The 14,291-nt window shown below is 45.9% G+C and overlaps 1 protein-coding gene across 3 annotated transcripts in view; it reads right to left on the bottom strand.

Annotated features, from left to right (window-relative positions):
- LOC112256752 (zinc finger, FYVE domain containing 28) overlaps window positions 1-14,291 on the bottom strand; it is a 52,929-nt gene that overhangs the window by 9,143 nt on the left and 29,495 nt on the right. For all 3 annotated transcript variants that reach the window (XM_024430220.2, XM_024430219.2, XM_024430218.2), the window contains exons 2-3: window positions 10,515-10,655; window positions 5,134-5,271 (exon numbers count right to left, since the gene is read on the bottom strand). In XM_024430220.2, coding sequence (XP_024285988.1) covers window positions 5,134-5,271; window positions 10,515-10,655 — 279 coding nt within the window. The remainder of the gene's footprint in view (window positions 1-5,133; window positions 5,272-10,514; window positions 10,656-14,291) is intronic.

Raw genomic sequence — 14,291 nt, forward strand, 5'->3', positions numbered from 1 at the left:
TTCTGAACAGGCACATGAGAAAGTACATGTTCAGAATGTTGACACACACTGCTCTGCTACGTTCTGTGCGACCAGGCGATTGGTTCGTATTCGTCGACCAGAAGGACGCTTACTTTCACATCTCAATATACCCTCCTCACAAGAAATTTCTCAGATTCGCTTTTCTGGGACTCCCTTTCGGACTCTCACTGTCACCTTGTGTCTTTTTGAAGTGTGCCGAGGCAGCCATAGCCCCACTCAGAGAGGGGCATTTTGCTGCTGATGTACAGTTGAAGTCGGAAGTTTACATACACCTTAGCCAAATACATTTAATCCAAGTAAAAATTCCCTGTCTTAGTGTCACGTTCTGACCTTAGTTCCTTTGTTATGTCTTTGTTTTAGTTTGGTCAGGGTGTGAGTTGGGGTGGGTAGTCTATGTTCTTTTTTCTATGTTGTGTTTATGTGTTTGGCCTGGTATGGTTCTCAATCAGAGGCAGGTGTCGTTCGTTGTCTCTGATTGAGAATCATACTTAGGTAGCCTTTTCCCACCTGTGTTTTGTGGGTGATTATTTTTCAGTGTCAGTGTTTGTTCCACACAGGACTGTGTCGGTTTTCATTTATTTCTCTTGTTCCTTTTCTTTTCTGTGTACAGTGATATTTCATTAAAATACACTGCTCAAAAAAATAAAGGGAACACTAAAATAACACATCCTAGATCTGAATGAATGAAATATTCTTATTAAATACTTTTTTCTTTACATAGTTGAATGTGCTGACAACAAAATCACACAAAAATGATCAATGGAAATCAAATTTATCAACCCATGGAGGTCTGGATTTGGAGTCACACTCAAAATTAAAGTGGAAAACCACACTACAGGCTGATCCAACTTTGATGTAATGTCCTTAAAACAAGTCAAAAAGAGGCTCAGGAGTGTGTGTGGCCTCCACGTGCCTGTATGACCTCCCTACAATGCCTGGGCATGCTCCTGATGAGGTGGCGGATGGTCTCCTGAGGGATCTCCTCCCAGACCTGGACTAAAGCATCCGCCAACTCCTGGACAGTCTGTGGTGCAACGTGGCGTTGGTGGATGGAGCGAGACATGATGTCCCAGATGTGATCAATTGGATTCAGGTCTGGGGAACGGGCGGGCCAGTCCATAGCATCAATGCCTTCCTCTTGCAGGAACTGCTGACACACTCCAGCCACATGAGGTCTAGCATTGTCTTGCATTAGCAGGAACCCAGGGCCAACCGCACCAGCATATGGTCTCACAAGGGGTCTGAGGATCTCATCTCGGTACCTAATGGCAGTCAGGCTACCTCTGGCGAGCACATGGAGGGCTGTGCGGCCCCCCAAAGAAATGACACCCCACACCATGACTGACCCACCGCCAAACCGGTCATGCTGGAGGATGTTGCAGGCAGCAGAATGTTCTCCGCAGCGTCTCCAGACTCTGTCACGTCTGTCACGTGCTCAGTGTGAACCTGCTTTCAACTGTGAAGAGCACAGGGCGCCAGTGGCGAATTTGCCAATCTTGGTGTTCTCTGGCAAATGCCAAACGTCTTGCACAGTGTTGGGCTGTAAGCACAACCCCCACCTGTGGACGTCGGGCCCTCATACCACCCTCATGGAGTCTGTTTCTGACCTTTTGAGCAGACACATGCACATTTGTGGCCTGCTGGAGGTCATTTTGCAGGGCTCTGGCAGTGCTCCTCCTGCTCCTCCTCACACAAAGACGGAGGTAGCGGTCCTGCTGCTGGGTTGTTGCCCTCCTACGGCCTCCTCCATGTCTCCTGATGTACTGGCCTGTCTCCTGGTAGCGCCTCCATGCTCTGGACACTACGCTGACAGACACAGCAAACCTTCTTGCCACAGCTCGCATTGATGTCCCATCCTGGATGAGCTGCACTACCTGAGCTACTTGTGTGGGTTGTAGACTCCGTCTCATGCTACCACTAGAGTAAAAGCACCACCAGCATTCAAAAGTGACCAAAACATCAGCCAGGAAGCATAGGAACTGAGAAGTGGTCTTTGGTCACCACCTGCAGAACCACTCCTTTATTGGGGGTGTCTTGCTAATTGCCTATAATTTCCACCTGTTGTCTATTCCATTTGCACAACAGCATGTGAAATGTATTGTCAATCAGTGTTGCTCCCTAACTGGACAGTTTGATTTCACAGAAGTGTGATTGACTTGGAGTTACATTGTGTTGTTTAAGTGTTCCCTTTATTTTTTTGAGCAGTGTATATCATGAACACATACGACGCTGCGCTTTGGTCCTCCTCCCCTTCCACCGAAGACAACTGTTACACTTAGGTCAGTTAGGATCACCACTTTATTTTAAGAATGTGAAATGTCAGAATAATAGTAGAGTGAAGGATTTATTTAAACTTTTATTGCTTTCATCACATTCCCAGTGGGTCAGAAGTTTACAAACACTCAATTAGTATTTGGTAGCATTGCCTTTGAATTGTTTAACTTGGGTCAAACGTTTCAGGTAGCCTTCCACAAGCTTCCCACAATAAGTTGGGTGAATTTTGGCCCATTCCTCCTGACAGAGCTAGTGTAACTGAGTCAGTTTTGTAGGCCTCCTTGCTCGCACACGCTTTTTCAGTTCTGCCCACAAATTTTCTTTAGGGTTGAGGTCAGGGCTTTGTGATGGCCACTCCACTACCTTGACTTTGTTGTCCTTAAGCCCTCTTGACTTTGTTGTCCTTAAGTCAACTTTGGAAGTATGATTGGGGTCATTGTTCATTTGGAAGACCCATTGGCGACCAAGTTTAACTTCCTGACTGATGTCTTGAGATGTTTGCTTCAATATATCCACATAATTTTCCCGCCATCTATTATGTGAAGTGCACCAGTCCCTCCTGCAGCAAAGCACCCCCACAACATGATGCTGCCACCCCCGTGCTTCCCTCCAAACATAACGATGGTCATTATGGCCAAACAGTTCTATTTTTGTTTCATCAGACCAGAGGACACTTCTCCAAAAAGTACGATCTTTGTCCCCATGTGCAGTTGCAAACCGTAGTCAGGCTTTTTTATGGCAGTTTTGGAGCAGTGGCTTCTTCCTTGCCGAGCGGCCTTTCAGGTTATGTCGATATAGAACTTGTTTTACTGTGGATATAGATACTTTTGTTCCCGTTTCCTCAAGCATCTTCACAGGGTTATTTTGTCACGGCCGTTGTTGGTGGAAGAAGGTGAGGACCAATGCGCAGCGTGGTAAGTGTCCATCTTTTTAATAAAGTAAATGAACACTGAACAAAAACAATAAAGAGAACCCGGTTCTCTCTGGTGCAGATACCAACACTCAACAGAAAAAAATCACCCACAAGTCAAGGGTGAAAACAGGCTTCTTAAGTATGGTTCTCAATCAGGGACAATGATTGACAGCTGCCTCTGATTGAGAACCATACCAGGCCAAACACAGAAATCCCAAATCATAGAAAAAAGAACATAGACTGCCCACCCCAACTCACGCCCTGACCATACTAAAACAAAGACAAAACAAAGGAACTAAGGTCAGAACGTGACAGTACCCCCCCCCCAAAAGGTGCGGACTCCGGCTGCAAAACCTGAACCTATAGGGGAGGGTCTGGGTGGCGTCTGTCCGTGGTGGCGGCTCTGGCGCGGGACGTGGACCCCACTCCACCATAGTCTTTGTCCGCCTCTTAACCCGCCTCCGTGGCCTCTTTAGGGCGGTGACTCTCACCGCCGACCTCGGACTGGGGACCCTAGCAACGGGTCCCGAATGGACGGGAGATTCCGGCAGCACCGGACAGGCGGGAGACTCTGGAAGGCTATGCCTGCGCACCGGGGACACCGTGCGCCTCACGGCATAACACGGTGCCTGCCCGGTCCACCTCTCTCCACGGTAAGCACGGGGAGTTGGCTCAGGTCTCCTACCTGACTTAGCCACACTCCCCGTGTGCCCCCCCCCAAGACATTTTTAGGGCTGCCTCTCGGGCTTCCTTAATAGCCGTGCCAACTCCATTCGCTGGTATCCCTCCTCGCACTGTTCCAGAGAATCTCAGGCGGGCTCCGGCACTCTCCCTGGGTCGACCGACCACCTTTCTATTTCGTCCCAAGTTGTCACATAGTCCAGATCTCGCTACTACCCGATACCACGCTGCTTGGTCCTTGGTTGGTGGGTGATTCTGTCACGGCCGTTGTTGGTGGAAGAAGGTGAGGACCAATGCGCAGCATGTAAGTGTCCATCTTTTTAATAAAGTAAATGAACACTGAACAAAAACAATAAAGTGAACGAACGAAACCGAAACAGTTCTGTCTGGTGCTGATACCAATACTCAACAGAAAACGATCACCCACAACTCAAGGGTGAAAACAGGCTACCTATGTATGGTTCTCAATCAGGGACAACGATTGACAGCTGCCTCTGATTGAGAACCATACCAGGCCAAACACAGAAATCCCAAATCATAGAAAAAAGAACCTAGACTGCCCACCCCAACTCATGCCCTGACCATACTAAAACAAAGACAAAACAAAGGAACTAAGGTCAGAAAGTGACACATTTGCTGTTGTTCTGGGATTGATTTGCACTTTTCGCATCAAAGTACGTTCATCTCTAAGAGACAAAACATGTCTCCTTCCTGAGTCTATCGGCAGTCTGGGGCGGCAGGGTAGCCTAGTGGTTAGAGCGTTGGACTAGTAACCGGAAGGTTGAGAGTTCAAACCCCCGAGCTGACAAGGTCGTTCTGTTGTTCTGCCCCTGAACAGGCAGTTAACCCACTGTTCCTAGGCCGTCATTGAAAATACGAATTTGTTCTTAACTGACTTGCCTGGTTAAATAAAGGTAAAATAAATAAAATAAAAGAAGCTTCTAAAGCCATGACAATCTGGAATTACCCAAGCTGTTTAAAGGCACAGTCAACTTAGTGTATGTAAACTTCTGACCCACTGGAATTGTGATACAGTGAATTATAAGTGAATTAAGACTTGTTGTCTATGTGCAACTGATTAACACAAGGAATAATGAGTTAGGCTATATAACGATACCCCTTTACATAGTGATAGGAAAAAAACAGATCGGAAAAAGACAGTAAACGGGCATGACTTCTTTAAGAGTGCCTATAGTTATTGTGATGTGAGATGATACTGGAGGGCATACAGTATAGTACAGTACCTCAGCCCCAAACCACAGCTGTCCTGCCAGGTTGTCATGGCGAATCTCCTCTGGGAACTTGACACAGAAGTCTCTGTTGGCTCGGTCATCAGGGATACATTCATCCATGATCTGGTTGATAATGTTCAACACGTTGTCCTGCAGACACATGGAGAGTGACAGGAAAAGAGATTGAATACATTTGTGAATAAATGTACTGAATGAAAAGTCAATATATATACAGTCAATATATATTTTTCTGTTGGGTGAATGACTGGAAACAGAGCAAAAAAACACATATTTTCTAATAATGTTACAAACTACCCCTGTAAATCCACTAACTAAATATCACCCCCTACATGTAGTGTCTTGAAGACATGTTCCGGACCTTTGGCGACTAGTAATTATTTTTTAAACTTCCCACTTTGGGCTGGATGTCACGCCCTGGTCGAAGTATTTTGTGTTTATCTTTATTTATTTGGTCAGGCCACAGTGGGAGAGGTTGCACCACCTGGAGATATGGACATGGGAGGAGGAACTGGACGATAAAGGACCCTGGGATCAGCCTGGAGATTATTGTCGCCCCAAAGCCGAGCTGGAGGCAGCAAAAGCAGAGAGGCGGCATTATGAGGAGCTAGCACGGCAGAGCGGATTGAAGCCAGGGAGTCAGCCCCAAAAAATTATTGGGGGGGGGGCTCACAGGGAGTATGGCTACGCCAGGTAGGAGACCTGCGCAAACTCCCTGTGCTTACCGGGGGGCTAGAGAGACCGGGCAGGCACCGTGTTATGCAGTGGTGCGCACGGTGTCCCCAGTGCGGGTGCATAGCCCGGTGAGGTATATTCCAGCTCCTCGGATCGGCCGGGCTAGAGTGGGCATCGAGCCAGGTAAGGTTGGGCAGGCTCGGTGCTCAAGAGCTCCAGTGCGCCTGCACGGTCCGGTCTATCCAGTACCACCTCCACACCCCAGCCCTCCGGTAGCAGCTCCCCGCACCAGGCTTCCTGTGCGTGTCCTCGGTCCAGTACCACCAGTACCAGCACCACGCATCAGGCCTACAGTGCGCCTCGCCTCTCCAGCGCTGTCGGAGCCTTTCTCCTCTCCTGCGCTGCCGGAGTCTCCCGCCTATCTAGCGCTGTTAGAGCTTTCCTCATCTCCAGCGCTGCCGGAGTCTCCCGCCTGTTCAGCGCAGCCAGAGCCTTCCTCCGATACAGCGCTGCCGGAGTCTCCCGCCCGTTCAGCGCAGCCAGAGCTGCCAGTCTGCATGAAGCAGCCAGAGCTGCCAGTCTGCATGAAGCAGCCAGAGCTGTCAGTCTGCATGGAGCAGCCAGAGCTGTCAGTCTGCATGGAGCAGCCAGAGCTGTCAGTCTGCATGGAGCAGCCAGAGATGTCAGTCTGCATGGAGCAGCCAGAGCTGTCAGTTTGCATGAAGCAGCCAGAGCTGTCAGTCCGCATGGAGCAGTCAGCTGTCAGTCTGCATGGAGCAGTCAGAGCTGTCAGTCTGCATGAAGCAGCCAGAGCTGCCAGTCTGTAAGAAGCCGCCAGAGCTGTCAGCCTACATGGAGCAGCCAGAGCCGCCAGTCAGCGTGGAGCAGCCAGAGCCGCCAGTCAGCATGGAGCAGCCAGATCTTTCAGTCTGCCAGGATCCGCCAGTCAGCCAGACTCTTCCAGATCCGCCAGTCAGCCAGACTCTTCCAGATCCGCCAGTCAGCCAGACCCTTCCAGATCTGCCAGTCAGCCAGACTCTTCCAGATCTGCCAGTCAGCCAGACTCTTCCAGATCTGCCAGTCAGCCAGACTCTTCCAGATCTGCCAGTCAGCCAGACTCTTCCAGATCTGCCAGTCAACCAGACTCTTCCAGATCTGCCAGTCAACCAGACTCTTCCAGATCCGCTAGTCAACCAGACTCTTCCAGATCCGCTAGTCAACCAGACTCTTCCAGATCCGCTAGTCAACCAGACTCTTCCAGATCCGCTAGTCAACCGGACTCTTCCAGATCCGCTAGTCAACCGGACTCTTCCAGATCCGCTAGTCAACCGGACTCTTCCAGATCCACCAGTCAGCCGGGATCTGCCAGATCTGCCAGTCTGCCAGGATCTGCCAGTCAGCCAGGATCCGCCAGATCCGCCAGTCAGCCAGGATCTGCCAGTCAGCCGGGATCTGCCAGTCAGCCAGGATCTGCCGAAACCACCAGCCAGCCAGGATCTGGTAGATTTAGCTACATGCCTGAGCTTCCTCTCACTCCTGAGCTTCCTCTCTTCCTCTCACTCCTGAGCTTCCCCACAGTCCCGAGCTGCCTCAGTCCCGATCTGCTCCTCAGTCCAGTGGGTTTCTGGGTGAGGACTACTAGGCCATGGTCGGCGGCGAGGGTGGACTATCCAGGGACGCGAGGAGAGGGGACTAAGACATTAATTGAGTGGGGTCCACGTCCCGCGCCGGAGCTGCCACCATGGACAGACGCCCACCCGGACCCTCCCTATTTGTTTTGAGGTGCGTTCGGGAGTCCGCACCTTAGGGGGGTTCTGTCACGCCATGGTCGAAGTATTTTGTGTTTATCTTTATTTATTTGGTCAGGCCAGGGTGTGGCATGGGTTTTTGTATGTGGTGTGTATATATGGGGGATTGTAGCTAGTGGGGTGTTCTAGATAAGTCTATGGCTGTCTGAAGTGGTTCTCAATCAGAGGCAGGTGTTTATCGTTGTCTCTGATTGGGAACCATATTTAGGCAGCCATATTCTTTGAGTTTGGTGTGGGTGATTGTCCTTAGTGTCTTTGTTCCTGTCGCTGTGTTAGTTGAAACAAGTATAGGCTGTTTCGGTTTTCGTTACGTTTATTGTTTTGTAGTGTTTTGTGTGTATTCGTGTTACGTTTGTTTGATTAAACATGGATCGCGGTGACGTGATGCACATACTGTACGTGACGTAGTATGCCATTTTCAGGGACCACTTTTGGCTCATGAGCGCTACTTCAAAACTACTGGCTAAAAAGGTATCCAACTGTGCCGGAGAATCCCTTTAAACAGGAAACAGGCTGAAAACAATTACAGGCCCATGCCCAGAACAGCCCATTATAGCCCTCAGTCGCATCTTAATTCCCCCTCAATAAAAAACACTAAACTAAATCCCATAATTGCAGCGGTGCACACACACAGCGAGAGCTAATCAACAGCTTGTGTAGTGCTGGCATGTACAACAGTTATAACAATGAGTTTACAATGAGCCTTTCACGCCTAGACTCTCTCTCTCTCTCTCTCTCTCTCTCTCTCTCTCTCTCTCTCTCTCTCTCTCTCTCTCTCTCTCTCTCTCTCTCTCTCTCTCTCTCTCTCTCTCTCTCTCTCTCTCTCTCTCTCTCTCTCTCTCTCTCTCTCTCTCTCTCTCTCTCTCTCTCTCTCTCTCTCTCTCTCTCTCTCTCTCTCTCTCTCTCTCTCTCTCTCTCTGTGTGCTGCTGTAATCTGGTCAGGAACATCAGTGAGTCTCTGCTGCCCTCAAGGAGAAAGATTAAAAGCTTAACCACCGACTCTTTATTGCAGTGCAGTACTACGTATGTCTTGGCCATGTGTGGTACACTACAGCAAGGGCTAATCTTGACCACTATCAGCCCTCATCACAGAACATGACATTGGGATGATACCTAGAGTAGCTGCAGAATAGAGAGCTTGCACTCTCTACCCTCCTACCCTCTAGGTTTTGCTTTGCTCAGACCATTTGCCTTCCATTCTGGACGTCTCAGGTATACAGGGTATTATGAAAGCTTGCTGGTAACATTGTGTTTTGTCTTCACAAGATAGCCTACACCAAAATAATTTTCTAATCATGGGATTTAAAAGTATACCAAATATATTAAAAGTCATGTTTCCCATAACTGAGTGTGTAAGCAAAACACTGACTGAGAGAACAAGAGGCAGCGCAGCTCCCTGAAGCATTGTTATTTTCCTTTAGGGGAGATATGGAAAGAGCCAAACCAGGAATTATAATTCTCAGTTGCTGAACATGTCCTGCAGTCAGTCAGCTAAAAGCCTTTCTTTCAGTTTACGAAGCACATCACAATGCAAAACTAACATACCGACCACAGCAGGGCGTGGTCAATTTAAAGCTGCAATAGGAAACTATTTGGGTGACCCGACCAAATAGAAGTGTGTGTTATAGATCTGTCACTCATTGAAACTAAGTCTAAGAAGCGATATCTGATCTAGATATCTGTAGATATCTGTTCTACGTGAAATTAGGCAAACTATTGCGAGCGATTGCTAGCGATTTCTGCATAGTGCATCTTTAAGGTGACAATGAAGCGAGCGAAGGAAAAAGAGAGGAGGGACAATGAAAGCATGGAATGGAGAAAGGGAGCGAGGAGGTGGGTGGGAGCGATGGAGAGAGAGAAAAATAGGAGAGAGGAAAAGCAGTTGGGGTTCAAGCAGTGACCTTATTAGGAGCTTCCCCCCCTCAGGGCCCTGGGTGCACTAGGCTCATTTATGGTGGTGGGCCTGCTAACGATCTCTCAGTCTGCCCCCTGAACATCACACCAGCAGGCAGCAGCATGGCAGCCTTCAACTCACACAGTCCCGACCCCACACGCATCACCTAACCCTCACCGCATATATGGAGGATGAATGGTATATAAATGTCAAAGTCCACCGACTCCAAAACGACACAATGGCCTACTATCGGTCATGTGACAGGTCTCAGACAGAGACAAATACAGTACGTTTGTGAGGCAGATAAGCTTAAGCTCCTGTCAAGCAGGTTAATATCCTATAGTGGATCTACATAACATTAACATATCAAGTCATACAACAACAATACTTGCCTGAAAACATCAAACCAGGTGTCATGATACCCTATCTCTAGATAAAAGCCTTCCAAAGAAGTCACTCATACAAGGCTTCAGTCCTGACCTAGATAACAGCAACACAACCTACTCACAACCTGATAAAGGCTATCAAAACAACAACAAAATGTGACATGAGAATCAACTGCTTCCACCCCGAGTGACTCCTTATCTCACCTTGTCACTGTGAGCTGGCTTGATTTAAGGGCCCATCCAATCATTTAACCGCTACCATATTAGCCAACCAATATCAGCCATTTTGCAGTTCAAACTCCACTTAGGAGTAAAAAATAATGATCCTCTTAACTCAAAAGCATGTCGCTTTAACAGAATCTGCTGGAAACATCAATACTTGAACTATCACTCACTTTGCTTGGCATGGTGGATTATTTAAGTGCTCGCTGTCAAAAAGGGTTTATAGAATTACCTCATAAAATGTCTGATGGATTTGTATTAATTGATGGAGTTTGAAGTCAAAGAAATTAGAAACATAGCGAAACTAAACTATAAAAGACTTGCTATAGAATTGTGGCCCTAATCCGAGGGTATTCAAATCAACCAGTGTCAGTTCCTTTTGATTCTTACCTGACAGGATCTGAACTGGTTGACCAGCAGAGTACACCTCTGAGGGTCTTTCCTGCCATCCAGGCTGTCCAGTTCTGTGGCCACTTGGTTAAGCTCCTCATCAGCATAGTAGAACTGGGCCAGGAGCTGAGGGTCCGTCCTCTGCAGAGATAGAAAAATAATAATAATAATACAGGCTAATATTAAACACTCACAAAGGTAGATCAATTAAATAACTCTTAGGTAGGCAGTTTACTATAGAGTAGAGGGAAATTGCAGTGTCTCTACATAGGTAAAGAAAGGTTGCCACATTCAGTAGAATTTGTCAGAAGAATCCCGTAGGGTAAATTTTATCTTCTCCAATTTACTGAAGTGTAAGATATCTTTAATCCACACAAAATGAGAGGGAGGAGAGGGCATATTCCATATAAGTAAAATCAACCTTCCTGCCAACCAACTCACAAAAGCTAGGACCAGAGCAGGACCAAAACATGTATTAATGAAGCAGCAGCTTGCCAACACCTGTCGCAAACAGGGTGGACACCAGGATAGATCTTAGAAAGCCTGCATTTAGTCCAGTGAGTGCGGTGTAACATTTTGCATTGGATCAAACCCCGTTTGGCACAAATAGAAGAGGAGTGGACACGGTACAGAATATCTTCCCATGTGTCATCAGTAAACTCATCACCTAGATCCTGTTCCCATAAAGTTTTAATAGCTGCGAATGAAGGATTATGAAGAGAGATAATTTCATCATAGCTATAAGAAATAATGCCTTTTACTGTTGGAGATGATGTGAAAAATGCATCAGTGGGAGGGCCCACAGAAAGAGTGGGGAATTGAGTGGTCATGTCACGAACAAAGGTGCTCACTTGTAGATATCTAAAGAAATAATTTTTCAGAAGGTGGAATTTAGCTGAGATTTGTTGGAACGATGCAAACGTGCCGTCAATATACAAATCATTGAATGATTTGATGCCAAGGCTGAACCACATGGAGAAGGCTCCATCTACTAGCGTTGGATGGAAAACGTGATTTCTGAGTAGAGGGGCCCTTAATGAATAGGTTTGCAAACTGAATTACATGGACGTTGGCAGCCCAATAATAGAACTGGAAATTAGGTAGGGCCATGCCCCCTAAGAGTTTAGTTAGGCCTTTGCAGGAACACCTAGCGGATCCTTGGATTTTTATTATTACAGATGAAGTGTGAGATTATCCCATCTAGTTTGCAGAAAAAATATTCTGGAATAAAAATAGGTATGCATTGAAAGAGGTAGACCAGCTAATGATAGGGGGAGTAGTGACCATGGTTCAAAATCTTTCTCCACCAGAGTAAAATTAGCCTTAAAGATGATCAGATTTGTTCGTGACATGTACCCCCAAGTATGTATAATTGTTGAGAACTACTCTGAAAGGCAATGTGTGTAATGGGTAGTTACAAGCTGCCGCATTTAAAAGTAAAAGCTCGCTCTTATTCAGATTTAACTTGTAACCAGCGACTAGGCCAAATGCATTAACCTCTCTAGGGTAGGGGGCAGCATTCTGAATTTTGGATGAAAAGCATGCCCAAATTCAACGGCCTGCTACTCGGGCCCAGAAGATATGATATGCATATAACTGGTAGACTTGGATAGAAAACACTCTAAACACTCTAGTTTCCAAAACTGTTAAAATAGTGTCTGTGAGTATAACAGAACTGATTTAGCAGGTGAAAACCTGAGAAAAATCCATTCAGGAAGTAGTTTTTTTTGTTGGTTTTGTTGTTTTCTATTCAATGCCATTACAGTATCCATTGACTTAGGACTCCATTTGCAGTTCCTATGCCTTCCACTAGATGTCAACAGTCTTTAGAAATCGTTTCAGCCTTGTATTCTTATAAATGAGGGAGTAAGACCAGTCAGAACGAGTGGACCCTAACGTGTCGCAGAGCTTTTTCAGGCGCATGTGCATTTCTTGTTTACCTTTTATATTGACAATGTTATTGTCCGGTTTAAATATTATAGATAATTTAGGCTAAAAAACAACCTGAGGTTTGAATATAAACATTGTTTGACATGTTTCTATGAACTTTACGGATACAATTTGGATTTTTTGTCTGATTGTTTTGACTAAGCAAGTCATCAGCATAAAGTGAGACCCTTTGTTTGATGTCGCCTCTGAACACTCCTGTTTTATGTGGGTTGGATCTAAATGCAATTGCGAGGGGCTCGATGGTGATGGCAAAAAGCAAGGGAGACATTGGACACCCCTGTCTAGTGCCTCTGGAGAGGGAAACAGTCTGAGTGGGTGTTATTCGTTCTGACAGATGCAAGTGTATAGTAACTTCTTATAAAAGTCTATTGGGTACCCATCTGGCCCAGGACATTTACCACCTTACATTGCACGTGTCGTCTCTGAAATCTCTTCCATGGTGATAGGTTCCTCTAATTGAAGCTTGAAGACTGAATCAATTGTTGGGACAGTTAGACTATTAAAAAAATGTATCAAGAGCAGAGGGGTCAGCAGACTGTTCTGAAGTGTATAAAGAGGCATAGAAGTCCTTAAACTGGTTATTTATTAGCTGGGGATCCATTGTTGCACCTGTAGGTGTTTGAATTTGAGACATTTGTTGAGCAGAGGAAGACTGGCGAAGTTGATGAGAAAGCAACTTACTTGCCTTTTCAGCATACTCACAATGAGAATGTCACAACTTAAGCAGCAGTTCCTCAATTTGGCCTGTTGACAAGGTATTGAATTCAGCTAAAGAGAGTCAATCCCTGTACACATTTGGGGATGGTGAGGTAACGTAAGTACTGTCTAAGAGTCTCTTTTCCTTTTTTTTTTCTTTCAAATCTATTGTATGAAATTTAACCTCTAATGTAGGCCTTAAGTTTCCCACAGAACAGATGTAAAATGTCAGGGGTGTCATTAGTAGCTATAAAAACATAAATCTGAGTAGTCAGAAAGTTGACAACTTTCAGACAGCAATCGTATTAAAATGCCAAGGTACACAAGGCTCAGTCCCACCACCAATTAATAGCTCTAAAGTCAGAGGGGCGTGATCAGATATGACAATGGAATTGTATGAGCGTACAGAGGAAAGAAGTCTGTTGTCCAAGAAGAAGTAGTCAATGCGGGTATAAGTGTGATGGACAAGGGGGAAAAATGAATATTCCCTACTAGTTGGATTGAAAAAAAGTCAGGGGTCTGTAATGGAAAATTGTTGTTGGAGGAATGATCCAAAGTAGGATTAAGCCAACCTGCCAAGATTAATAAGTGTGAGGTCATATCTGAAAGTGAAGACAAAGGCATATTTTTTTTGTCATCCCAATTTGGTACAAAAACATTGGCAAGGATCAATGGTGTATTAAATATATCTGCCATTGGCATCTGAAATAACATTGGAAGAAACAAAGGGCACTGATTTGTGTATCAGAATTGCAGCTCCCCCTCGATTTATTTTGAAAAGTGGAGTGATAAAGTTTGTCTACCCAGCCTTTTCGCAATCTAAAGTGATGTAAAACCCTCAGGTGGGTCTCTTGTAAAAAAGCAATATGTGTCTTCAGATGTTGAAGATGAAGTACTCTACTATGTTTGACTGGCTGGTTCAAACCTTTACAGTTCAAACTAGAAAGAAAAAAAATAAGTATACTCCCAGCAGACTACCCTATTAAATGAGGTTGAGTCATCCTTTGGAAAAAGAGGAAATGAGTGAAGCCTTTTAAATGTAAATGTAAATGGGAGACTGAACCTGACATAAGAGAAAAAATAGAACAAATGAGGACTGCAGATGTGGCCAGGACATTAAATTGCAATGTC

The sequence above is a fragment of the Oncorhynchus tshawytscha genome, linkage group LG08 (genome assembly GCF_018296145.1).
Source record: "Oncorhynchus tshawytscha isolate Ot180627B linkage group LG08, Otsh_v2.0, whole genome shotgun sequence".
NCBI lineage: Eukaryota > Metazoa > Chordata > Actinopteri > Salmoniformes > Salmonidae > Oncorhynchus > Oncorhynchus tshawytscha.